The sequence below is a fragment of the Peromyscus leucopus genome, chromosome 10, assembly GCF_004664715.2.
Source record: "Peromyscus leucopus breed LL Stock chromosome 10, UCI_PerLeu_2.1, whole genome shotgun sequence".
NCBI lineage: Eukaryota > Metazoa > Chordata > Mammalia > Rodentia > Cricetidae > Peromyscus > Peromyscus leucopus.
Genome location: NC_051071.1, coordinates 3,818,397 through 3,845,261, shown reverse-complemented (window position 1 = coordinate 3,845,261; position 26,865 = coordinate 3,818,397). Strand labels below are relative to the sequence as shown.

At 40.4% G+C, this 26,865-nt stretch overlaps 1 protein-coding gene across 3 annotated transcripts in view; it reads right to left on the bottom strand.

Moving 5' to 3' along the window:
* Positions 1-25,386: 25,386 nt before the first annotated feature.
* Erlec1 (endoplasmic reticulum lectin 1) overlaps positions 25,387-26,865 on the bottom strand; it is a 32,223-nt gene continuing 30,744 nt past the window's right edge. For all 3 annotated transcript variants that reach the window (XM_028860880.2, XM_037208898.1, XM_028860881.2), the window contains one exon: positions 25,387-26,291. In XM_028860880.2, the coding sequence (XP_028716713.1) occupies positions 26,220-26,291 (72 nt within the window). In that variant the 3' untranslated portion in view covers positions 25,387-26,219. The remainder of the gene's footprint in view (positions 26,292-26,865) is intronic.

Here is a 26,865-nt window from a genome sequence, read left to right as displayed (position 1 = left end):
TAGAATAGAGAAGACAAAGCATGTACATAGAAAGTATTCAGTTTCTTTATGTTCATCAAGAAATTATTGATTTAATTTGCATGAAATACATAGTGGGCTATATTCTTGGCTCCCCTCTTTAAATAGAGAGATGAACCTTGTTTCTTCATAAGCTACATATGTCTGTCTATACCAGTATAATGATAATATTGTTATAAATAGACATATATAACTTGTCTTCTCATAAGGGCTAAAATATTATAAATCAAAGTAATGAGAGTTCAGTTGAATATGATTAATTTGCAGAGTACATTGATTTTTCTCTTGATGCTTACTGTGTGCAAATTATATATCCCTAAAACATTTTATAATCAGTGTTCTGATGTTAACCATTAGGCCAGATTTCTATTTCTGGTGTTTGTTTTAATGGAATTTTAAATTAAGGTTGGAAAATAAAAATACTGCAAATCCTAACTTTGTGTCTTTTGTTTGTTTTCTTGTTCTGCTTTTTTTTTTTTTAGACAGGATTTTACTATATAGGATAGGCTAGCCTCAAACTCATTCTGCTCCTGCTCCTGTTATGATTTATTTTGTGGGGAGGGGCACCCCTGAGGATATCCCGAGCATACAGGTAAACATACTGGGCAGATGCAGTGGCAGGCTGGGCAGATGCATGCCATGCAGGAATGACAGCAGTGGCTAGTAATTCACAACCCAGATGCTGCATCCACATGGAGAGTTTATTATAATAGAGAGATGAAGAGAAAGATAGGGAAGAGAGAGACAGAGAGAGAGAGAGAGAGAGAGAGAGAGAGAGAGAGAGAGAGAGAGAGAGAGAGAAGGAGAGAGAGGGGCCAGGGGTGCAGAAGAGAGAGCGAGGAAGGGGAGGAGTTTTTCCTTAGAATGAGGATCATTTATATCAGGATGCTGGGCAGCACCAAGGGATGGGATTTCAAGGGGCAGGTCAGAATATTAACATTCCTCTGTTTTGATTATCATGAAAAGAGGTGAGTTATGGGAGCAAGTGGGGGAACAAGGGTGCTGAATTCTCCATGATACTTCAAGCTGACAAGGGCAAAGTGGGGAGGGGGAACTGGGAGTCGCATACAGCTGTCCAGCAGTAAGTTTGCTGCCTTAATTTTAAATGCCCTTTTTTGTCCTGTCCCAGTTAAGTTGTTTGTGTGAAAAATGTGCAGTTAGGTTCCGGAGGGTGCTGGGGATCAGTTCCCCTGTGGTTTTTCCTGTTTGGAAAACAGTGTCCGGCTTGCCTCCGGATACAGAGTAACCATTCCTTGACTCCTGCTGTTAGAGGGGTATAAATAAAGAGAGCTGCTTCCCTGATGAACTGAAACTGGGTGTCTAGAGTGCTGTTTAACCTCCGCGTCCCTTGCCAGAACACCAGATTTTGTGCTCCAGCTGCGGGGGGCGCAGAACACAGCAGAAGATCTCAGGAACATTCCTTGAGGAGCTGAGGAGGCAGGTTGCAGCAGTGGTGTTCCAGGAGCTTGGGGGAAATGGCACACCAAATCAGGAGTATAGAGGCCATGCATCTGCTGTTTCTCTAGAGGTCAAATGGGAACAATGAATCTGCAAAACATGCTTGAAAAATAGGAGGGGTCAGAAATGGGCTCTGGAGAGTGTTAGTTTTCATCAGATCTGATTTCTTGATGCAGCAGCAAAACTTTTCCCAGGAGTTCGTAGTTATCTGTAAGACACCTGGAATGGATTTGCATCATGGTAAAAGGGTTAAAAATCCATTTAAGGACTCTTAAGAACTCTCAGCAGTCAATGTTATATCCATTTATCAAAGCTGCATTTATCAGTATTAAAACTTAAAACCAGTCTATCCTGTACCATGAAGTCTGGGGCTGTTACACTGACATGCCCTAGTCATCAAACATCATCAGATCTGAGAAGGATAAATTTAAGAAGTGAGACAACTTTCCAGCTACCGAGGCAGCAATCCCAAGTCTCTCTGTGGTCATTCAGGGTGGGGGGACAGAAACCCCAAAGGCAGCACTTGTTCAGCTGATAGGTCCAGAAGATCTGACACATTTTTTCTGTGGAATAGAAATTTGGGGAGACTGACCCACCTTGAACTTGCAGTATGGGGCAATCAGTCCTCCATTGTTCCACTTATTCACAATCTGGACAGGATCTCAGTTTCTCGCTGCATGGCCAGCCTTGCCATGAGCTTCTGGATGGAAGTTCTTCTGTGGCCATCTATCTTCTTGGAGGAGATAGATGCTGCCAGAACTGTCATGTCTCTTTATCATAAAAAGCTTTATATTAAATGCCATATTCTCAGATCTCTACAGGTGTTTGAGGACTGGGGAAACAAAATCTGTTAGCTGTATTTATAACTTTGAAAGCACACACACACACACACACACACACACACACACACTCATACACACACACACATACACACACACACACGTAAATATGTATGTATGTATATGAGACTTAAATCTGAATATACAGGTTTCCCAGTTAATTATAGCTTAATTGACAAGGACAGGGAAGTTAACATTCACAAGCCTGAATAGACCTTGAGTGAGGAGAGACATTCTTCAAGCTGTTGGCAGTGATATCTGAATCTATTACCATTTTTAAGGTCCTGTAGGTGTAGTTCTGATCTTTGAGTATAGTCAGATTATAATCCTGAATGACTTATATAGAAATAACTATTTCTTAAGCTGTCTCCTGAGAAGGCAAAGACAAGTGACAGGGAAAGATCCCAAGGCTGAATGAGAACAGGAGAAAAGGGGCTTGTGATTCAGGGTGCAGCCCAACTCTGAGAAGAGACCCTCTGAGAACAGGAAAAGGACCCTCTTGGTGGACTCTGTGCCAGGGTTTCCATCCCTAAGATAACCCTCCAGCTTCTCCTGGGAATAGGGAGCACAGGACAATGTATCCTCCGTAGCTGCTTCAAGCTGAAACAGGGCACAGATGGTCAGGACTCTGGCTAGTTAAAGGTAAGGAGGGAATCCAGGCATGTGGTCATCTGACCTGGCTGTAGAGGCAGGGAACAAGTATGTTTGGCTGGGCTGGTCCACATCACACAGACAAGAGTCTCTGTTGACATCCATCTGGAGAATACTATACCCACATTCCCAAGAGATGAGGTGGGTAGTCTTTGGTTATTTAGTGGAGCCTTTGGTTATTTGGTGGGTTATGGATGCTTGTTATAATTTAAGGGAATATAGGAATATAGGATAAAAAGACAATTATTAATCTCAGATATTTTGCATTAGCATGGACTTTGGTATATTGATATAAATTTAAAGTTAATTTTGTTATACTGTATATATGTTTCTTCTCTCATTTGGAATATTGCGCTTATGCAGTTCATTTGAAAATGCAATGTATAAATAAGAAATGAGGTTAGTGGTTATTCTATAATAATCAAACCTGTAGTCACATTTGCTATATTTTGTAGGTTAAATATTTATATTTTAGTTAGATAAATGGTCTTCAAATACTTTAGAGACCTATAGAATATGGCATTTAAAATGTTTTGTTGGGCTGGGCAGTGGTGGCACATAGCTTTAATCCCAGCACTTGGGAAGCAGAGGCAGGTAGATCTCTGTGAGTTTGAGGCCAGCTTAGGCTACAGAGTGAGTTCCAGGAAAGGTGCAAAGCTACAAAGAGAAACCCTGTCTCAAAAAACTAAAAAAAAAAAAAAAAAAAAAAAAAAAAAAATGTTTTGTGAACTTAAGGTTTTTCATGAGAATGAGACACATCTGCTCCTGGCAGCACCAATTTATTTCAGTTATTATGGGCATTGAATAAACTCCTCAGGGAGTTTGCTTTTATTATGGCAAGGTTAACCCCTGGACAAAGAAACTGTTCTTGCCTTTGACTTCTGACAATGTGATGTGCAGACTGGACATGCAGGACACACAGGAAAAAGACTATTAAACTTTGCCAAAACAAGGCAGGACAGTCTTTCAAAATTCCTGTTTCTTTGAAAAGTCTGCCAGATACTATGGGCCTGTAGGCTGAAGATGGATGCCCCAATATGACAGGGGAACTTTGGGTGACTGTCCAGGCAGCAAGATGTCTCTCTTGTTAGATAATATTACATCCTCCTGGGTCTTTGATAGAGTTGAAGATTGGTTATAGTTGCAGTTTTCCTTGGTTATGATTGAAAGTAAATGATGTATAAAAGTTTGGAGTCACTAAGATGACTGTATGGTGGAGTACTTTCTCTGGATTTGCTAACTGTAAATGGACTGAATATTGTAAATTACTTCTTACTTGATAACTGTTTTTGTTGTTATACTATGTTAAAGTTAAAACTCTCCTTTTATTTAGACAAAAAGGGGGAAAGTAAATGTAGAATATTATTTTAAGGTGTGTTATTTTTGTTTATGTTGCATTTATTTAAATCTGTGAAGCTGTGTTGCTCTGCCTGTCTAAAACACATGATGATCTACTAAAGAGTCAATGGCCAATAGCAAGGCAGGAGAAAAGATAGGTGAGCTGGCAAATAGAATATATAGAAGGGGAAATCTGGAAGAAAAAGGAGAAGTAGCCAGTAGCCAGATAAAGAGGAGGACTTCAGGGGCCAGCTACACAGCTGTGGAGTAAGATTAAGATACAAAGAAGTAAGAAAATGGAAAAGCCCAGAGGCAAAAGGTAGATGGGAAAATTTAAGTTAAGGAAAGCTGTCAAGAAACAAGCCAGTCTAAGGCCAGGCATTCATAAGTAAGAAAAAGCCTCTGTGTATTTATGTGGGAGCTGAGTGGTGCCCCCCCCAAAAAGAGCAAAAGAACAAAAACAGAGACAGAGTTTCATGTAACCCAAGCTAGCCTCAAATTTACCATATAACTAAGGATACCAAATAACTGATCCTCCTGCAGTAACCATCCTGGCAGGAATGATGATATTTCAAAGGGATAATTATGTCTCTCCTTTGTGTATCACACTGTGCTGGATAGTTTTATGTGAACTTGATACAAGACAAAGTCATCTAAGAGGGAGGAGCCTCTGTTGAGAAAACGCCTCCATAAGGTCAGGCTGTAGGAAAGCCTTTGGGCATGTTCTTAATTAGTGGTTGATGGAAGAGGGCCCAGCCATTGTGGGTAGTGCCATCTTTGGGCTGGTGGTCCTAGGTTCTATAAGAAAGTACTCTGAGCAAGTCATGTGAAGCAAGCCAGTAAGTAGCACCCCTCCATGGCCTCTGCATTTGCTCCTGCCTCCAGGTTCCTGCATGGCCTCTGCAACTGCTCCTGCCTCCAGGTTCCTGCTCTGTGTGAATTCCTGTCCTGACTTCCTTCAATGATAAACAGTGATATGGAAGTGCAAGCCAAATAAATCCTTTCCTCCACAAGTTGCTTTGGTCATGGTGTTTCATCACAGCAATAGAAACCCTAACCAAAAGAGACCATTGAAATAATAGATACCAAGAAACTGAAATTTTCCCAGGAATCTCCTCCTAGGAAAAAGCTAGTGCCTTAGGGGCAGCTAGAAGGGAATTTGTGTCCCTGATAAATATGTATAATTTGTCAGGCTACCTTGTGCAGCTGTAACCAATTGTCTTATTAAATAAGAAACACAGAACCAATGTAAAAGAGAAAGCCAAGAAGTCAGAGCTCAGAGCTAAAACCTTACCTTTCCTCCTGCGGTGGAGAGAAAGAGACCTGCTTCCTGTGTGTTTGTCTTGATATAGTCTTTCTGTTCTGCCTTTCCTTGTTTGTTGGCATCTGTATAAAATGTACGAACTCCAGATATGGGTTTTTTCCTGTACAATTCGAGGCAAGATCCAATCAGCTCTCTTTATAAGATCAATTCTATCACTTTTGGGATATTTGCTGTTAATTTCTCCCAAAAAAATTACTGCAAGCTCTTTGCCAAGGTTCACTTTCTGTCCATAATTTTTCAATGTCCTCCTTAGTTAAAGTTACGACAATTTTTGCTGGGTCTATTCCTGCTAATTGACGAAGTCTCAATTTTCCTTTCCAAATCAGGTCAGAGATTTTTCCCACATAAGTTTTTAATTTTTTATTTGGTAAAAATATCCATCCCAATATAATATCTTCCCTCTGCATTAAAATTCCAGTAGGAGAATACGTAGAAAGTAAAATAACCAAAATGCAATCCAGCTTTGGATCAATACGCTCCATGTGCCCTTTGTGTACTTTCTTTTCTACCAAGGCCAATTCTTTCTCAGCTTCAGGTGATAATTCTCTTGGACTATTTAAGTCCTTGTCACCTTGTAAGGTTTTGAACAAATTATTCAATTCAACATTTTTTACCCCAACAATAGTTCGTAGATGAGAAATGTCTCCAAATAATCTTTGAAAGTCATTAAGAGTCTGTAGTCTATCTCTCCTAATTTGCATCTTTTGGGGTCTAATTTTTTGTAGCTCTATTTTATATCCTAAATAATTAATAGAATCTCCTCTTTGTATCTTTTCAGGAGCAATTTGTAATCCCCAGCAAGGCAAAATTTTCTTTACTTCTTCAAACATTCTTTCTAAAGTATCTGCATTTGAATCAGCTAGTAAAATATCATCCATATAATGATAAATTAGAGATTTAGGAAATTTTTTACGTACCACTTCTAATGGCTTGTACAAAATATTGGCACAGAGTTGGGCTATTCAACATTCCATGTGGGAGGACCCTCCATTGAAATCTTTTAACCAGTTGGTAATTATTATAAGTAGGCACTGTAAAAGCAAATCTTTCGGCCGGGAGGTGGTGGCACACGCCTTTAATCCCAGCACTCGGGAGGCAGAGGCAGGCAGATCTCTGTGAGTTCGAGGCCAGCCTGGTCTACCAAGTGAGTTCCAGGAAAGGCGCAAAGCTACACCAAAAAACCCTGTCTCAAAAAACCAACCAACCAAACAAACAAACAAAAAAAGCAAATCTTTGTCTTTTTCTTGTAAGGGTATTGAAAAGAAACAGTCTTTTAAATCAATAACTATGAGAGGCCATCCTTTTGGTAACAGAGTAGGCAAAGGAATTCCAGATTGTAGAGAGCCCATTGGCTGAATACTTTGTTAATTGCTCTAAGGTCTGTTACCATTCTCCATTTACCAGATTTCTTTTTAATAACAAATACAGGAGAATTCCAAGGGCTGGCTGAATCTTCAATATGCTGAGCATTTAACTGTTCTTCTACCAGCTCTTCTAAAGCCTGGAGTTTCTCTGTTGTCAAAGGCCATTGCTGGACCCATACGGGCTTGTCTGTTAACCATTTTAAAGGTAGAGCTGATGGTGTCTTTAGAAAATCATCAGTTCTTGTGCCCTGTTCTTGTATAATATGGATGACTGGTGACCACTCATTAGAATAATATCTTCTAATATTTCTCTCAGAAACATGTGCTAGTTTTTGATTTGTTTCTGAGATTGGAGGGATGTTAATATGAGTATTCCATTGTTGCAAAATGTCTCAACCCCACAGGTTCATAGCTATGTTAGCCACATATGGTTTTAATTTTCCTCTCTGTCCTTCTGGACCTATACATTCGAGCCATCTTGTACAATGTTTCACCTGAGATAATGTCCCAATTCCTAACAGTTGAACATTTACCTCCTGAAGAGGCCAAGTTGGATGCCAAAATTCTAGTGCAATTATGGTAAAGTCCGCACCTGTGTCTACCAGACCAGACAACAAAACACCATTTATTTTTATCGTCAATTTTGGTCTTTGTTCATTAATAGAAGTTTGCCAAAAAATTTTCTTTATGTTTTCTCCTGAATTTTCTATTCTCTCTGTTTCATCATCCTGACCAGCATGATTTATTCCAATAGGCATTTGCTTATTTAATTGCTCTGAGTAGGGGTTTCCTCTATGGCTGCAGGAAAGGTTTGAACTGGATTTGCAATGGGGGCCTGCATGAGGCCCCTCTGGGAGTTTCCCAAAGACTGAGGCAAAGGATTGCCCTGTCTGTCCTTTGTTGATCTACATTCGTTGGCCCAGTGTTTTCTGTGGTGGTATTCTAATTGTACTGAAATGTGATTTTTTTTTTAAAGATTTTATTTATTTATTATGTATACAGAAGAGGGCACCAGATCTCATTACAGATGACTGTGAGCCACCATGTGGTTGCTGGGAATTGAACTCATGACTTCTGGAAGAGCAGTCAGTGCTCTTAACCTCTGAGCCATCTCTCCAGCCCCCTGAAATGTGATTTTGATTGTATGTTAATAAATAAATTTGCCCGGGGGTCAGAGCTATTAGAGCCATAGACAGAGTGTGGCGGTGGTGGCACACGCCTTTAATCCCATAGATCTCTGTGTGTTCAGGGATACAGCCAGCATTGGAGACATATGCCTTTAAGACCTGGGGGGCTGTACATACAGACAGTGAAGAGGCAGTCACATGTTTGGGTTTACAACCAATGAGAAGGCAGAATGACTATGAAACGACTTACACACAGGGAAATAGCTCTCTTTAAGGAAGCTAAGACCACCACAGGAGGAAGGGTGAGATTTTAGCTCTGAGCTCTGACCTCTTGGCTTTCTCTTTTACATTGGTTCTGTGTTTCTTATTTAATAAGACGGTTGGTTACATCTACAGTTTTCCCTTACCACACCTTCTGCATACTCCAGAAGGAAGGGGCATTCTGTTGCCATTGTTCCTTGAAGAAACATTGTTTCTAGGAATGACCTGTTTACAGTCCCTTTTCAAATGTCCTTGCTTTCCACATCCAAAACATCTAACATTCCTCAAACCTTTTGAAATTGCTTCTCCACATATCATCATGCTCATGAGCCTCAACTATAACTGTTTCTCTAATCCAATCTTCCAAAGGTGCAGATCTTGCCTTTAATGGCCTGATTATCCTTTTACATGCTGCATTCGCATTCTCAAAGGCCAAAGATTCAATTATTATCTTACTAGCCTCTGAATCTGGGACCATTCTCTTTACTGCTGAAGCCAGTCTTTGTAAAAAATCTGTGAAAGATTCTTTTGGGCCTTGCATAACCTTTGTAAATGACTCAGATTTTTTTTTCCTGGTTCCTCAACTCTGTCCCATGCATTCAAGGCTGCTGTTCAACATAAAATTAGGGTTTGGAATTAATAAATGGGACCTCTTGAAATTGAGAAGCCTTTGCAGGGCAAAAGACACAGTCAATAAGACAAAAAGACAGCCAACAGAATGGGAAAAGATCTTCACCAACCCCACATCTGACAGAGGATTGATCTCCACAGTATATAAAGAACTCAAGAAATTAGACATCAAAATACTGAACAGTCCAATTAAAAAATGGGCTAAAGAGCTAAACAGAGAATTCACAAAACAAGAATCACAAATGGCTGGAGGACATTTAAAGAAATGCTCAACATCCTTAATCATCAGAGAAATGCAAATCAAAACGACTCTGAGATACCACCTTACACCTGTCAGAATGGCTACGATCAAAAACACCAATGACAGTCAATGTTGGAGAGGATGTGGAGCAAAGGGAACACTCCTCCACTGTTGGTGGGAATGTAAACTTGTACAACCACTGTGGAAATCAGTATGGTGGTTTCTCAGAAAATCAGGAATTGAACTACCTCAAGACCCAGCCATCCCGATCTTGGGCATATACCCAAGGAATGCTGATTCATACCATAAAGATACATGCTCAGCTATGTTTATAGCAGTCCTATTTGTAATAGCCAGAACCTGGAAACAACCTAGATGCCCATCAGCGGAAGAATGGATGAAAAAAATATGGCACATATACACAATGGAGTACTACTCAGCAGAGAAAAACAATGAAAGCATGAAATTTGCAGGCAAATGGATGGAACTAGAAAAAATCATCCTGAGTGAGGTAACCCAATCCCAGAAAGACAGTCATGGTATGTACTCACTCATAAGTGGATTCTAGATATAAAATAAAGAACAATGCCGGGCGGTGGTGGCACACGCCTTTAATCCCAGCATTCAGGAGGCAGAGCCAGGCGGATCTCTGTGAGTTCGAGGCCAGCCTGGGCTACCAAGTGAGCTCCAGGAAGGCGCAAAGCTACGCAGAGAAACCCTGTGTCGAAAAACCAAAAAATAATAATAATAATAATAATAAAAAATAAAAATAAAAAAATAAAAAAAATAAAGAACAATCAGACCACAACCCATAGAACCATGGAGGCTATATATATAGCATGGAGGTCCCTAGGATGACTGTGGCTTATAATAAATTTTGGTTTTACTCAATTATTGAAAAAAAATATCCAAATGAATGGAAACACATGAACTATGAACCAAAGTCTGAGGGGCCCCCAGCTGGATCAGGCCCTCTGAATAGGTGAGACTGTTGATTGGCTTGATCAGTTTGGGAGGAAACTAGGCAGTGGGACCAAGTCCTGTGCTCATTGCATGAGTTGGCTGTTTGAAACCTGGAGCTTATGCAGGGACACTTGTCTCAGTCTGGGAGGAGGGGACTGGACCTGCCTGGACTGAGTCTACCGGGTTGATCGCAGTCCTCGGGGGAGGCTTTTCCCTGGAGGAGTTGGGAATGGGGGGTGGGCTGGGAGGGAAGAGGAGGGGGTGGGAGGGGGGAGAATAGGGGAACCCGTGGCTGATATGTAGAACTGAATGATATTGTAAAATAAAATAAAATAAATAAAAAAAGAAAAAAAAGAGTATTTGTTTTAAGTGTCTGTAGAGAACAGCAGAAACAAACATTTAGAAAGACTAATGAAATATATGTGATATACCAATAGGCTAATTTACTTTTTTTGGGGGGGACACATTTCTAGATGATTTGTCCTTTTTCTTCAGATGTCTCATTTGTCTAGTGTTCTTGAAATTCCTTAGCCTTCATTTTCCTGAAAGACAAAAACAAAAACCCTTTCCCAACCCTAGCATTGGGGAGGTTCCCTTTTGGCAAGTTGTATCTGATTAAATGAAAAGCATTTGTTAGTGGTGTAAGTTAGTTTAAATTGAATGGTCATGCTGGCTAATAAACTATCACCTCTTCTAATTAAGAGGTCTCTCTTGTTCAAATCAAACCTTTATCATTTTTGATGGTATTCATAGTTTTTCTTCTCCTGTAGAAACAAAAGCAAAACCTCATCCCCAAGATAATACATATCTTGGTTTCCATTCTGAGGTCAGCACATCCTTAAAGTATATAGGCTGATTTAATTCTGTATTTTTTCTATTATTCAATGTCTCTTTGCAGCTGTTGTTCCTTTCTCATTAGCAATGAGAAAATTCAGAGTTAATAGAGTATTATGTAATCTACTTCTGGGAGTTGTTCTTTCTGTTTATTTAGCTTATTCTTCAGAGTTCAATTAGATCATTCCATGACTGCTTGGCTTGTAGGATTGTGTGGTATACCTGTACATGCTTATTTTGTAATAAGCAAAAAACTGTTTCATTTTGCCAGAGACATATGCTGGAGCATTGTCAGTTTTAATTTATACAGGTAAGCCTATGATGGCCATAACTTCTAGCAAATGTGTGATTACAGAATCAGCCTTTTCAGAACTCAGAGCAGTTGCCCATTGAAATCCTGAATAGGTATCAGTGGTGTGGTGTACATATTTCAATTTTCCAAATTCTACAAAATGAAATACATCCATCTTAGAGATTTCATTCCTCTGAGTACCCTTTTGGTTACATATTAATGGTAGTGGGGTTTGACTGTAAAAAGAATAAGTAGGGCATTTCCTTATAATTTCCTTGACTTGTTGTCATGTTATAGAAAAATCATTTTTTTGAAAACTTACTATTGGCATGATTTTTTAAAAATGAAATTCTGAGGCCTCCAGCACATTTTCTATCAATAGTTTATCAATCTCTTCATTACCTTGTGCTAGAGGTCCTATGATACCTATATGGGATTGGATGTGAGTTATGTATAAGGGATGATTCCTATTCCTGATTATAACTCGTAACTAAATAAATAATGAAATTAATTCTGACTCATCAGGGATAAATTCTGCTGTTTCAATATGTAAGACAACTCTTTCAGCATACTGAAAGTCAGTAACTATGCTGAGATATTCTAAACAATCAAGTAATACCATCAGAATAGCATATAATTCCAATTTTTTTTTTCGAGACAGGGTTTCTCTGTGTAGCTTTGCGCCTTTCCTGGGACTCACTTGGTAGTCCAGGCTGGCCTCGAACTCACAGAGATCCACCTGGCTCTGCCTCCTGAGTGCTGGGATTAAAGGCGTGTGCCACCACCGCCCGGCTTATAATTCCAATTTTTTAACCAAATCATAAGGTCCTTGAATCACTTTACTTAAATCTTCTGATTTGTAACCTGCCTTTCCTCATTTGCTTGCATCTGTATAAAATGTAGGGGCCCCAGATATTGGTGTTTCCCATACAATGCAAGCCAGGATCCAGTTAGCTCTCTTTAAAAGTTCAATTCTTTATTGCTTTTGGGATATTTGTTGTTAATCTCTCCCAAAAAAATTACTGCAAGCTCTTTGGCAAAGTTCACTTTCTGCTCATAATTTGTCAATTTCATCATTAGTTAAAGGTACTACAATTTATGCTTGGTCTATTCCTGCTAATTGATGAAGTCTCAATTTTCCTTTTAATATCAACTCAGATATCTTTTCCACATAAGTTTTTAATTTTTTATTCTGTTTATTTGGTAGAAATATCTATTCCATTGTAATACCTTCCCTATGCATTAAATTCTCTGTAGGAGAATGCTTAGAGGGTAAAATAACCAAAATGCAATCAAGCTTTGGATCCACATGATCCACATGTGCATTCTGTGTTTTCTTTTCCACCAAAGCCAATAATCTCTCAGCTTCAGCTGATAATTCTCTTGAACTACATAAGTCCTCATCACCCTCTAAGGTTTTAAACAAATTACTCAGTTCATCATTTTTCACCCCAACAGCAGTCCATAGACAGGAAATGTCTTCAAATAATCTTTGAAAGTCATTAAGAGTCTGTAATTGATCTCTCTAATTTGCACCTTTTAGGATCTAATTTTTTGTAGACCTCTTTTATATCCTAAATAACTAATAGAATCTTCTCTTTGTATCTTTTCAGGAGCAATTTGTAATCTCCAACAAAGAGAAATTTTCTTTACTTCTTCAAACACTCTAAAAGTATCTACATTTGAATTAGCTAGTAAAATATCATCTATGTAATGATAAATTACCAATTGAGGAAATAGTTTATGTATTACTTCCCAGGGCCATCATACAAAATATTTCCATAGGTTTGGGCTATTTAACATTCCCTGTGGGAGCACACTCCATTGATATCTCTTAACCAACTGAGAATTATTATATGTAGGCACTGTGAAGGCAAACTTTTCTCTGTCTTTTTCTTGTAAGAGTATTGAGTAGAAACAATCTTTTAAATAGATAATGATAAGGAACCATCCTTTTAGGTAACAGAGTAGGCAAAGGAATTCCAGATTGTAGAGAGCCCATTGGCTGAATTTCCTTGTTAATCTGCTCCACTTATCAGATTTTTTTTTTTAATAACAAATACAGGAGAATTCAAGGACTGGTTGATTTTTCAATATGCTCAAAATTTAACTGCTCTTGTACTAGCTCTTCCAAAGCCTGCACTTTCTCTGTTGTTAAAGGCCATTGCTGAACCCATACAGGCTTGTCTGTTAACCATTTTAAAGGTAGAGCTGTTGGTGTCTTTGAAAGATCAGCAGCTGTTGTGCCCTGTTCTTGTACAATCTGGATGGCTGGTGACTGTAGCATGAATCTTAAAAGTTCTTATTAATAAAATCAAACCTGAGCCAGGTATTGGGGTGAACACTGGAAGATCAGAGAGACAGAACAAGCCACAGCTATCTCACCTTGCCAATTCCTCAGCTGGTCCTGTTTCCTCAGACTGGAAGCTTCTGTGTCCTCATCCCAATGGCTCTCAGCTGAACTGCTGCTCAAAAGCCTGAAGCTTAACCAGCCAAATGCTTAACCAGCCAAATGCCTCTAGTTTCTGATCCTCACGCCTTATATACCTTTCTGCTTTCTACCATCACTCCTTAGGATTAAAGGTGTGAGTCACCATGCCTGGCTGTTTCCAATGTGGTCTTGAACTCACAGAGATCCCAGGTGGATTTCTGCCTCTGGAATGCTAGGATGAAAGGCGTGTGCTATCACTGCCTAACACTAGTGGCTTTTCTGTTCCCTGACCCCAGATAAGTTTATTAAGGTACACAATATTTTGGGGAATGCAATACCACCACAGGTGACTGTTCCTTAAAATACCTTCTAATAGTTTTCTCAGAAACATATTTTAGTTTATGGTTTGTTTCTGAGGTTGAAGGAATGTTAACCAGAGTATTCCATTGTCCCCATAAGTTCATAGCTATATTAACCACATATGGCTTTATTTTTCCTCTCTGTCCTTCTGGCCCTACATATTTAACCCATCTCACATTCTGTTTTACTTGAGATAATGCTCCAATCCCTAACAGCTGAACATTTACCTCCTAAAGAGGCCAATTAGGATGGCAAGATTCTGGTGCAGTTATTGTTACATCCATACCTATGTCTAGAAGACCCTCAATGAGAATGTCGTTTATTTGTATTTTCAATTTTGGTCTTTGTTCATTCATAGAAATTTGCCAAAAAATTGCTTTATGGTTTCTTCTGAATTTTTTGTTCTTTCTGCTATAGCTGTTCCATCACTCCAAGAAGTATTTTTTTTTTTTTTTTTTTTTACAATAGGTATTTAGTTATTTAATTGCTCTGGGAAGGGCTTTTTTCTATGATGGCAAGAAAGGATTGAACTGAATTTGCCATGGGGGCCTATGAGAGGCTACTCAGGGAGTTTCCCAATGGCAAAGGCAAAGGATTACCTTGTGTGTCCCTTGTTGATCTATCTACATTTGTTAGTTCAATGTTTGCCTTTACCACACCTTCTGCACAATCCAGAAGGTAGGGGCACTCTGTTGTCATTGTTCCTTGAAGAAACATTTTTGTTTTTTGTTTTTTTTTGTTTTTCGAGACAGGGTTTCTGTGTAGCTTTGCGCCTTTTCCTGGAACTCTCTTTATAGCCCAGGCTGGCCTTGAACTCACAGAGATCCACCTGGCTCTGCCTCCGAGTGCTGAGATTAAAGGCATGGGCCGCCGCCGCCACCACCACCACCACCTGGCTAGAAACATCATTTCTAGCAATGCCCTGTGTACAGTCCCTTTTTAGGTGACTGCGTTTACTGCAATTAAAGCATCTGATATTATTTTTCTTCAGACCTCTGGAAATCACCTCTCCTATTCAAGTATCATCACAGTCATGAGATTCAATATTAATTGTATCTCTGAGCCATTCCTCCAAGGGTGCTGATCTTGCCTTTAAAGGCCTAATTACCCATTTGTATGCTGCATTAGCATTCTCAAAAGCCAGAGATTCAATTATTATCTGTCTAGCTTCTGAATTTGGTATCATTCTATTTACTGCTGAAGACAGCCTTTGTAAGAAATCTGTAAAGGTTTCTTTTGGGCCCTGTATGACTTTTGTAAATGACTCAATTTTTTTTCCTACTTCTTCAATTTTGCGCCAAGCACTCAGGGCTGCCATTTGGCATGAAATTAAGAGTGTGGTCATCATATAAAACTTGTCTTTGTATATCAGCATAATCACTTTCTTCAAGAAGTTGATCCTGGGAAGTTTCCATACCTCTAGCCCTATATCATTGTTCTATAGTATTTCCACCAGGTTCTCCATTGTAACTATGGACCAGCCTCGAGGATAGCTGTAACCAAATCTTTCCAGTCCTGAGGGATAATTCTATTACAAGTTGACCATGAGTTTAACATCTGATTTACAAATGGAGAATGCATACCATACAAGACTATAGCTTCTTTAAATCTCCTCAAATCTAACATTTCCACAGGAGTCCAGTTAGCTTGTATACAGCCTTGAGCATTTGGCAGTTCCTGTAAGGTTACTGGATACATTAACGTTGGCTGTTTGAAAATCTTAGGCTGTTTCTCTGTAACTATAATTCACTGCTGAGATAGGTTCACCTTTAAATTCTTTGGTTGGGTCTGAATTTCTCTATGATTTGTTTTTACAAGTTTTCCTAAAACTTTTATGTTGGCACTCAACCAACCTTTTTTATGCTAAAACAAAAATGACCAAACAAATAATATTCATAATTGACATTATGTAAATCCCATCAACATTATTCTCTCATTTAATTGTTCCATTTATAGACTGCCTAATATGTTATCAGAGAACAAATTCCCTCCATTGTAAAAATGTTTCCCATTTTTTAATGTGAAAAAGTTTCTCTTTTATCTATTTTCTCCCTTTAAGACATCTTTTTAAAAATATTTTTATTATGTGTAAACGTGTATATATCTGTATATGTGCATGTAACCTGAGGTTAGGGCCATCCCCTGGAGCTGGAGTTACAAGCAGTTGTAAGCTGCCTGATGTAGGTGCTGGAAATTGAACTCAAGTCCTCTGCAAGAACAATACATGTTCTTAACCACTGGGCTATCTCTCCAGCTCCCCCTTTAAGATATCTTAATTAACTCACCAAGTCTACTGACTGTATAGAACAGTAGAAGCCCAAGAGAGTTTCAGGGCAGCTACCTAGTGTGGTAGCAGTCCAAGATGGGAATCTAGAGAGAGCCCACAACCCACAAGGAGAGAAGAAGCCAAAGAGACTCTGGCCCACATGGGGTGGAGACTCCAGCAGCATGCAGCTTGGGCCTGAGCTGGGGCCTGTAAGGCCACAGGCAAGTGGCTTTTTTTGTGAATTCATGCCACAAATGTTAAGATGCAACATGTAAGATGAATTGCTAAATGGTCTTATTAATAAAAATCCTAAAGCCAGATATTGGAGTGAAAGCTGATAGATCAGAGGAATAGGACAAACCACAGATAATCTCACCTTACCAATTCCTCAACCTCCATAGCAAGCCACTTCCTGTATACTCACACCTACATCCTTTCTGTGCCCTGCCATCTCACTTCCTCTCTCTGCCCAGCTACATCACTTTTCTCTTTCTGCCCAGCTCTACCACTTCCTGTCTGTACAGACCTCCAGACCTCTATGCTTAACTATTGCTGGGATTAAAGGCATGTGCCACCACACCTGGCTCTGTTCCCAGTGTGGCCTTTAACTCACAGAGATCCGGATAATCACTGCCTCACAAATTCTAGGATTAAGGGTGTGTGCTACCACTGTCTGACCTCTATGTTCAATATAGTAGCTGGCTTTTTCCTCTGATCTCCAGATAAACTTTATTGGGACACACAAATAAAATATCACCACAAAACATGCCTTCCACAAAAGCATCTGAATACAAATTACAATAGTTGTGACAAGAGTTTGTTTCATTGTAAAGAGGAGGTAAAATAAAGCCTAAGGAAGATGAGGAAAACCAAACAAACCAGCTCTGATTTCTACTCTAGCCCTAGAATTTCCAGACAAAAGGGCTTTTAACACAAACTCTGGGGCCATGAAAATGCCCTATGATAATTGCATCTATAACCACAGGATGAACCCCCCTATCCAAGAGCTGTGGTGGCTACTTCTAGTTTAATGAAAGAAAGCAAACAAATTAACTTTGGGTCAAGATCTTATACTGGTAACATTCCAAAACACAGTTGAGGCCCTCTATGGTGATATTTTATTTGTACTGAAATGTGATTTTAATTTTATGTTAATAAATAAAGTTGCCCTGGGGTCAGAGCTATTAGAGCCATAGCAAGAGCGTGGTGGTTAGAAGAGCTAGGTAGATTTCTGTGTGTTCAGGGATACAGCCAGTATTGGAGACATACACCTTTAAGACCTGGAGGGTGGTACTTACAGGCAGTGACAAGGTAGTCATGTGGTTGGGTTTACAACCAATGAGAAGGCAGAACAGAAAGACTATTTAAATACAAACAGGAAGAAGCTCTCTCTCGGGGAAGTTAGGAGCACTGCAGGAGGTAAGATTTTATCTCTGAGCTCTGACCTCTCGGCTTTCTCTTTTACATTGGCTCTGTGTTTCTTATTTGATTGGTTACATCTACATCCCTCCTCTGAGAAGCACTAGAATATTGGCTGTCTAATGTGTGACCCAGTACCAGGCTCACCTTTAAGTCTAGTTTGAGAAACCCCCTGTCATCAATTTGGCTACAATCTTGTCTGATGATGCAGGTTTTCATCCATAACTGTCATGAGATTAAAGATGAAATCAAGTATTTGGGAGCTGCAGTAGTTAATTTATTTATTTACTTATTTATTTTAAACATAATTATTGATTCTTCGGAAATTTCACATCATGTACCCAATCCTACTCACCTCCCAGTACCTCCATATCTGAGCCTCACCCCTGCAGTGTGCCCCACCAAACTAATTAAAAACAAAATAAAAACCCACCTTGCTCCTCCATCTTTCTAACACTACTTCATTCATCCTAGTGTCATTGGGAGCTTCAGTGTGTTACTCAGTATACCCCTTTTTTTGTGCAATCAGCCCCACCTGCAAAATGTTTATTACAATGAGTCCTTTTTCTGGTTCCAGGCCTCTGGCTTCAGGTACACTATCATCACTGGGCTGGGCCCTCATCAAAACTCCTCTCAGATATCATGTAGTTGTCCCGAGTCATGGACATTCTGCATATTATCAGTATTATCTTCACATTCTGCAGTTATCATTCTGCAGGACCAGTACCTTTACTTCAGGTCATAGATGGGGCAGCTGTTAGGGTGGGCCCAGGATGTGGGTCTGAGTGATAACTTAGCTGGTTGGTATGGGCCATTGGGACCACCCCTTCAGGTGAGGGGCAGAACCAGCTCTCCTAGGCCCATGCCAATGGGGTCAGCTCTCCTACATGTAGCCGGAGAGTTTTCTCTCTGGGTCCTGCCAAGCCCTGGCAGTCTAACAGTCCACTTAAAAAATAAACACACAGACACTTATATTATTTAAACTGTTTGGCCTAATGGCTCAGGCTTCTTGTTATCTAGTTCTTCTATCTTAAATTAACCCATTTCTATAAATCTATATTTTGCCACGTGGCTCGTAGTTTACTGGCATCTTCACAATGTTGCTTGTCATGGTGGCAGCTGGCAGTCTCCTCCTCTCTTTCCTCTTCTCTCAATTCTCCTGTTAGTCCCTCCTATACTTCCTGCCTGGCTACTGGCCAATCAGTGTTTTATTTATTAACCAATCAGAGCAACACATTTGCCATACAGAACATCCCACAGCACCTATACCTGTGGTGAGAGGTGAGGGCCATCTCTCCTGAGTCAGCACTCCCACAGGGAGGTGCAACCAGTTCTCCTGCTGCAGTGTCCAGTGAGAGGCAGGGCCAGCTGTCCTGGGGCCAGTAAATGACAGGGCTGGCTTAGCATGGCTCTCAGATTTCAACAGGCACGGTTCCTATGACGCCCTGTGGTAACACAAGCCATGGACATCAGCCTAGATCTTGGCTGCTGTTGGACCATGGACCCAGCCATGGCCCACAGCACCATTCTGGGCCCAACCCTGTGATTGCACGGGTCACTTGGATTGACAAGATAGTGAGGCCATTGGACACCAATATGGCTGCAGGTGGTGGTCCAGACCCCTGGCTTCAGCATTGCCTTCAATGGTATCAGAAGCCATAGACCTTGGCTGTGAACCAGATGTAGCTCTCAGCAACAGCCCTGACCCAGATGATATCATGGCCCCAGTGGCAGCATAGCTCTCAGACACCAACATGGCCACAAGATGTAGCCTAGACTCCAGGCATCTGTGTGGTCTTTGGTGGTACCATGGGCCACAGACATTACAGACTCTGACTATGGTAGGATCACTGACCCAGGCATGGTCTCCAGCAGCAGTCCAGGCTTTGATGTCACCATGGCCCCAGGTGGCACTGCAGGCCACCTAGATCGGCACAGCCCTTGCAGCAGAGTGGCCCTTGGACATCAACATGGCCGCAGGTGGCAACCTAGACCTTGGCATCAGCATGGCCTTCGATGGTATCGGTAGCTATGGACATCAACTCAGACTCTGACTGTGGTAGGGCCACAGATCTAGACATAGCACTTGGCAGCAGTCCTGGCCTGGACAACACCAGATGGCAGCACAGGCTACTCATATTGGCATGGCCCTGGTGGCAGCATGGCCCATGGGTGCCAACATGACCTGGGCTTGGATGCTACCTTAGCTCCAGGTAATAGTGCAGGCCACCCCTATCATAAGGCTTCAGCAGCAGTATGGTACCTGGACACCAACATGGCCCCAGGTGGCTGCCCAGACCCTGTCATTAACATGGCATTTGATGATATCATGAGCCACAGATTTCAACACTGACCCTGGCTGCAATAGGGCCACAAACTGAGACATGGCCCTAAGCTGCAGCATGGGCCTGGGTGTCATCATGTGGCAATGCAGGCCACTCAGATCTGCATGGCCCCTGCTGCAGCATGATCCTCAGATCTCCACCTGGCCTCAGATGATGGCTCAGATCCCAGGTATTTGCATAGCCTTCAGTGGTATCAGGAGTCATGGATATCAACTCAGACCCTGGCTAAGGTAGGGCCATGGACCCAGACATGGCCCCTCACTACAGCCCAGGCTTGGATGTCATCATGGCCCTGCATGGCAGCACAGGCCATCTAGATTAGCATGGCCATGGTGAAACATTGCTCTCAGAGACCAATATAGACTCAGGTGTTTGATGAGATCCTGGTCTTCCACATGGCCTTCAGTGGTTACTAAAGCCATGGGCATCACCACAGACCCTGGCTGCTACAGGGCCATGGACCCAGATATAGTCACTAGCAGCAGCCCAGGCCTGGATGTCATCATGTCCCCTGGTACAGGCCACTCAGATCAACATGACCCCAGTGGCAGCACAGCCCTTGGATACCAAAATGTCTACAGGAAGCAGTCTACACATTAGGCATCCCTATGACTTTGGTGGGTCATGGATGTCAATGTAGGCTGCAGTAGTTACTTTAAATGGAATGATTTGGGCTCAAGTAAGGTACCTTAGCCCAGAGAGCAGAATTGATTGATCTCACCCAGGCTCTCAGATGGGGAAAAGGAAAGTCCACTGATATATACACAGATCATCACTATGAATGCTTTTACTACCAGCCATGTCCACAGTATGATCTATATAGAGTTTCTCACCATTGGGAAAAAGGACATTAAGAAATCTTGGCCTCCTAGAGGCTTTTTGGCTTCCCCTACAAATTGCCATTCTCCACTGCTGGCTGTTGACTAATGGCCCTAAGATCAGTGGGGTCTATTGATATTCTGATGACATACCATGACCTGGTAATGCCTGAAACTCCATGGTAAAGAAGAAATGGATAGCTCAACAGGTTGATGGAGGACACCAGAGGAAAGATTATTCTCCCAGTAGCCCAGCTAGCTTAGATTCTTTTAACCTTAATGTTGGGAGATGTGTTCACAGGTTTCAGAGTGCATCATAGCGAAACAAAGCTGTGTAAATACCTTAAATGTTAAACTAAGATGTTTTTGTTAAATAGCTTTTAATGTGAAAAACCCAAGAAGACAATCTAAAGTTTTCGAAAGGAACATAGTTGAATAAGGAACTCGTTAAGGTCAGGGAACAAAAACAAAGCAGCCAATTATCATTAGCTGATGTGCCTTTCTTGCTAGAATTGGTTGATGATCAAAGGTGATGTGTCATTTCAAAATGAAAAGTAAAGACACGGCTTGGATATAGATCACTGCTAAACAACTCCCTTAGCACATTGCTTGCTAGTTTTTGGAGTCATATGCAAAGAGGGAACTTCAGTAGGGTGTGGTGGCTCACATCTTTAATCTCAGCACTTGGAAGGCAGAGGTAGGTGGATCTCTGTGAGTTCGAGGTCAGCCTGGTCTAAAGAGCTGTTACAGGGCTGTTACACAGAGAAACCCTGTCTTGAAAAACCAAAGTGAAAAACAACAACAAAAAAAAAACAAAGGAACCTGTATTAAGAAAATGTTTCCTTGAGCTGGGCATAATAGCCCACGCCTTTAATACCAGTACTGAGGTTGAAGCAGAGGCAGAGGCAGAGGCAGGCTGATCTCTTGAGTTCAAGGCCAGACTGGTTGACAGAGCTAGTTCCAGGACTGCCAGGGCTACACAGAGAAACTCTGTCTTGACAAACAAAGAAAAGAAAAGAATAGAAGTAAAGTAAGAAAGGAAGGAAAGAGGGCAGGCAGGCAGGCAGAAAGAGAAAGCAAGCAAGCAAAAAGCTTCCTGTAGGCAAGTCTATGGGGCATTTTCTTGATTAATGATTGATTTGGATTGATTTCTTTCTTTTTGTTTTTTGAGACAAAGTTTCTCTTTGTAGTTTTGGTGCCTGTCCTGGATCTTGTTCTGTAGACCAGGCTAGCCTTGAACTCACAGAGATCTGCCTGGCTCTGCCTCCCGAGTGCTGGGATTAAAGGCGTGCACCACCACTACCCAGCTTTGGATTGATTTCTTTTATCCATTTTTTGCCCTCAATCTCTTGATATAAAAAAAAAAAAAAAAAAAAAAAAAAACTACTGATGAGTAAGTATGTGCCCTAGATTCAAAGTAGAGCTGACTGATTCTTTTTCATATATAAAAGTTTAGACTTGTGATTCCTTTAAGATTTCTTATAAGATTACCTTTCTAGGCTAGGTAGTGGTGGCATATGCTTTTAATTCCAGCATTTGGGAGGGAGACAGAGGTAGGTGGATCTCTGTGAGTTTGAAGCCAGCCTGGTCTAGAGTGAGTTCCAGGACAGCCAGAGCTGTGATAGAGAGAAACCCGGACATGAAAAACAAAAACCAAACCAAACAAAAAGCCAAAACCAAAAACCAACCAACCAAACAAAAACATTACCTTTCAAGGTAAGTAATACAATGATTGGTCCTTTCTTTGTAATCACAAAATGCAGCAAAAAAGTAAAAGAATATTTTGCTTGCTTCCACAGTTAATCTATAACAAGTTGCTTGAGTATGAATGTACGTGGGGTTCTTGGGATAATCTATTTTTCATGTGTAATAAATGTTTAATCATGTAAGTAAAAAACAAGTTGTTTTTTACTTGTATTCATTGTAATCATTCACTTGAAAAACAGAATGTAACCACATTGTAATTTGTACATTGCCTGAAAGATTTGCTGGGATATATAAGCTGTAAGGGAAAGAATAAAGATCGAGTTAAAATGAGTTAGAAGGAAAACATCAAGATTAAAGATAGAGTTAGAAGGGAAACATTAATAATGAGAGAAGGAAATCACTAGGAAAATAAAGAATAGAGAATGCAAAAGAATACTAAAGAAAAGGTCTGAAGGAAACTATCAAGAGTGTGTCTTTTTTCCTAGCTCCTTCAGATAAAAAAAGTCATTGTATATACTGACTCTGTGGCCTCCCTTTGAGCCCTGCACTGCTAGAGGCTAGCCCCCCCCTCCCCCCTGCAGTGATACCATATATACTTTTGAGACTGAGGCATCACAGAGAGGGTGTGGAAGCTGAAACCTACCCCAGCTTCTTGCCTTATTTTTATCTCTTTCATTTGACTGTATCAATACTATCTCCTTGTAACTGGTAAACCAAGTATTTATCAGAGTTTTGTGAGCCATTCTAGCAAACTTTTGAGACCAAGGAGTCAGTTTTGAGACTTTATGAGTTGGCTGATTGAAGGCATTAGAATCCAGAGACTAGAGAGATGGCTCAGTGGTTAAGAACACTTACTGTTCTTTTAGAGGACCTGAGTTCAGTTTCTAGCATCTACATCAGGTGGCTCACAACTGTCTGTGTCTCCAGTTCCAGAGTACTCAGTGTCATCTGCTGGCCTCCATGGGTACTGCACACATGTGGTACACATACAGCCCAAAAGGTCCACATACATATAAATAAAAATAAATAAAATTAGAAACCAGTACTTGCAACTGGCATTTGATGCGGGGGCAGCCTGGTGAGGTTCAATCCTTTTACTGGTAGTGTTTGATGCTAAGTCTAAGTAGGTAAGTGTAAGAACTAAAAAAATGAATTGTAGGATACACAAAGGTGCTGAATTTGGTTGGTGTAGAATAAAAATATCCATGTATTTTTTGGTTACCTAGGGCATTCTATGTAGGAACAGCTGAATTCCTGCCCCCCCCACCCAATCTCATTCATAATAAACTAGAGAGCGTGTGAACCTAGGCACTCCTTTTGCCTCAGTCTTCTAAGTGCTGAGGTTAAGCCACTATGTTACTATGTCTAGCCATTTACCTTTCTTTCTTTTCTTGTGCTGTGCTAGAGATAGTATCCAGGATCTTTTGCATGCTAGGCAGTGTACCAATGAGCTGCACCTCCAGTCCCCAGCCACAAATTTGTTTTCCTCCTAGAGCAGTGGTTTTCAACCTTCCTAATGCTGTGACCCTTTAATGCAGTTCATGATGTGGTGAACCCCAACTGTGGGATATTTGTACACTGTGAAAAATGTATTGCTGTGGTTGTTGTAATAAAAAGCTGAACAACCAACAGCTAGGCAGGAGGTACAGGTGAGATGTCTGGGGAGAGAAAGGAAGAGGAGGAGGAATCTAGGCACACAACAGTCATCAGGAGAAACGGAGTAGAAACAGAAGTTGCAAGATGGAGGAGAAATAACACCATGTGATAGAACATAGACTAATCTAAATGGGTTAATTTAAGTTATAAGACCTAATTAGGAACAAGCCTAAGCTATTGGCCAAGTTTTCATAATTAAGTCTCCATGTCATTATGTGGGAGCTGGCTGGTGGGACAGAAAAAGACTCATTCCATCCAACCATAAAATTATTTTTGTTGCTACTTCATAACTGTAATTTTGCTACTGTTAGGAATTGTAATATAAGTATCTGTTTTCTGACGGTCTTAGATGACCCCTATGAAGGCCTTATTCAACCCCCAAAGGCATCATAAACCAAAGGTTGAGAATGACTGTTCTAGACTGAATGGACTTAGGGTCTTATATACAGTTGGCAAATGCTTTAGCACTAAACTCCCACTGGCCATTAAGGAATTTATTTACTTATTTCTGAGACAAGGTCTCCTGCAGCCCAGGTTGCCTTCAAACTCACTTTGTAACAGAGGATGACCCCGAACTTCTGATTTTCCTCTGTCCACCTCCTAAGTGTTGGGATTACAAAATATACGCTACTAGGCCTGGCCACAAACCCTTTCTTAATATAGCTTTTATCAGAAGTATTGTTTTTCAGGAGTATTCTGGCCACTTTTTCTTTTTGTTTTGACTTTTAAAATTAGGTTTTCCCTTTGTAGCCGTGGTTGGTGCAGAACTAGCTAGGTAGGCCAGGCTAGCCTTGAACTTTTTGATCCCTCTGCATTTAGTGCTGGGAACAAAGGCATGAACCCCAACACCCAACACTATTTTTGGTGCTAGAGATTGAACCCAAAGCCTCAAACATGCTAATGTGCTCTATCTCTGAGCTTCCCCTTCTTCCTCCCAGCCCCAGCCCCTTATGGCTACTTTTCTGTCCTTGTTCAGATAGTATGTACAAAATATATGCAAAAGGATAAAGGAGAAAATAAAGGAACTAAATAATCTGTCACTGATTACATGAAAAGACTGCTTATGAACATTTTATTCTCTTTGAAATAAATACTGTGCTGTAAAACTGTCCAGAACTAAGATTTATAATATACAGCAGGAAGGTACAACAGAGAGCCAGCACAGTGAGTTTTAGAATGAACCATTCTAATTTAGGGAAGACACCAACCGTTGGCACTACACATATACACTGGTAATAAACTGACTTATGAGAAGAAAGAATCATAAAAGTTCAGGAAGAGGAGCAACCTGCCATAAAAAAAGAGTTTCTTGAGATAACAGTGGTGACAGGTCATCTGTGAGGCTCTACTCTGTTTCTCTGTTTCTACTTCTAGTTTAGTGCCTGACACAGAGCAGCGGCCACAGAAAAATTTGCTGAAAGGATTTCAGGCACTAGAATTTTACATATTTTACATGGCCTCTTATTTAAACACTCTCCTAGCAACTTTTCTCTTCATTATCTTTACTTCATTAGCTCATTATATATGCTGTAATTTACACAATAAGTATATTATTTAAAAGTACTTCAACAAGTACAAGATTATGACATTTGAACAGGCTGGACTCTAAACTGCTTGAATCAGATTTTGAAATCACATTATCCAAGCAAAGTCAAAATGAAATCAGTTCATATAACACCAAAATAAATGAAGTGAGACAAGCATCTGCCTTACATGTTTATCAGTAACCTCTATATACACATGGATTTCACATTGTATTGCCAGTCCTTTCTTGTGATACCGTAGACAGGGTCCAACGGTGAGACTCTACAATGCGACATGGTTGGGAGGAAGTGATGACTTTCAATCATCTTTCTTTCCTTCAATTTTAATATACTTTAGTTGGGGAGAGAAAGAAGTCCATTTTCATCAGCTGTATCTAGGATTTTACAGATTACTGGAGATTCAACCTGAAGAAAAACAGCAATGACATTAGAAACTAACAGTATCTTTTCCTCAATGAATATTTTGCTAACTGTACAGGTTCTTGATTTAGATAAACCACCCAACATTTTCCCTACAAATTAGGCCCCTCTTTTTTTTTTTTTGAGATAGGGCCATGCCAGCCTTGAACACTTGGCAATCCTTAGTACTGCATTACAGGCAGGTTTCATGATCATTAATCAAGATTACAGAAACACTATTTTTAGTCATTCATATAAAATATGAGATAGGTAGAGAAAACATTTTTATCTCAAAGTAAATATGGCAACAGAAACGAGGTACAAAGGATGGGAATATGTGAGGAGCTTACATAACTAGAACAGTAAAACACTGTGGCAAAATAACCAGTTCTATTTGAAAGGCAAACTAAACACTAACTTACAGATGAGTAAGCTGTCATAACTGTGAAAAAACAAACAACAAAACAAAAAAACCAAACACATACCAGGAAAAACAGTAGACAACATGTGACAAGAGAGAATTTAAGTAGAGAAAAAGAAATCATAAGAATCCAGTGCAAATAGTAAAAAATGAAAAATG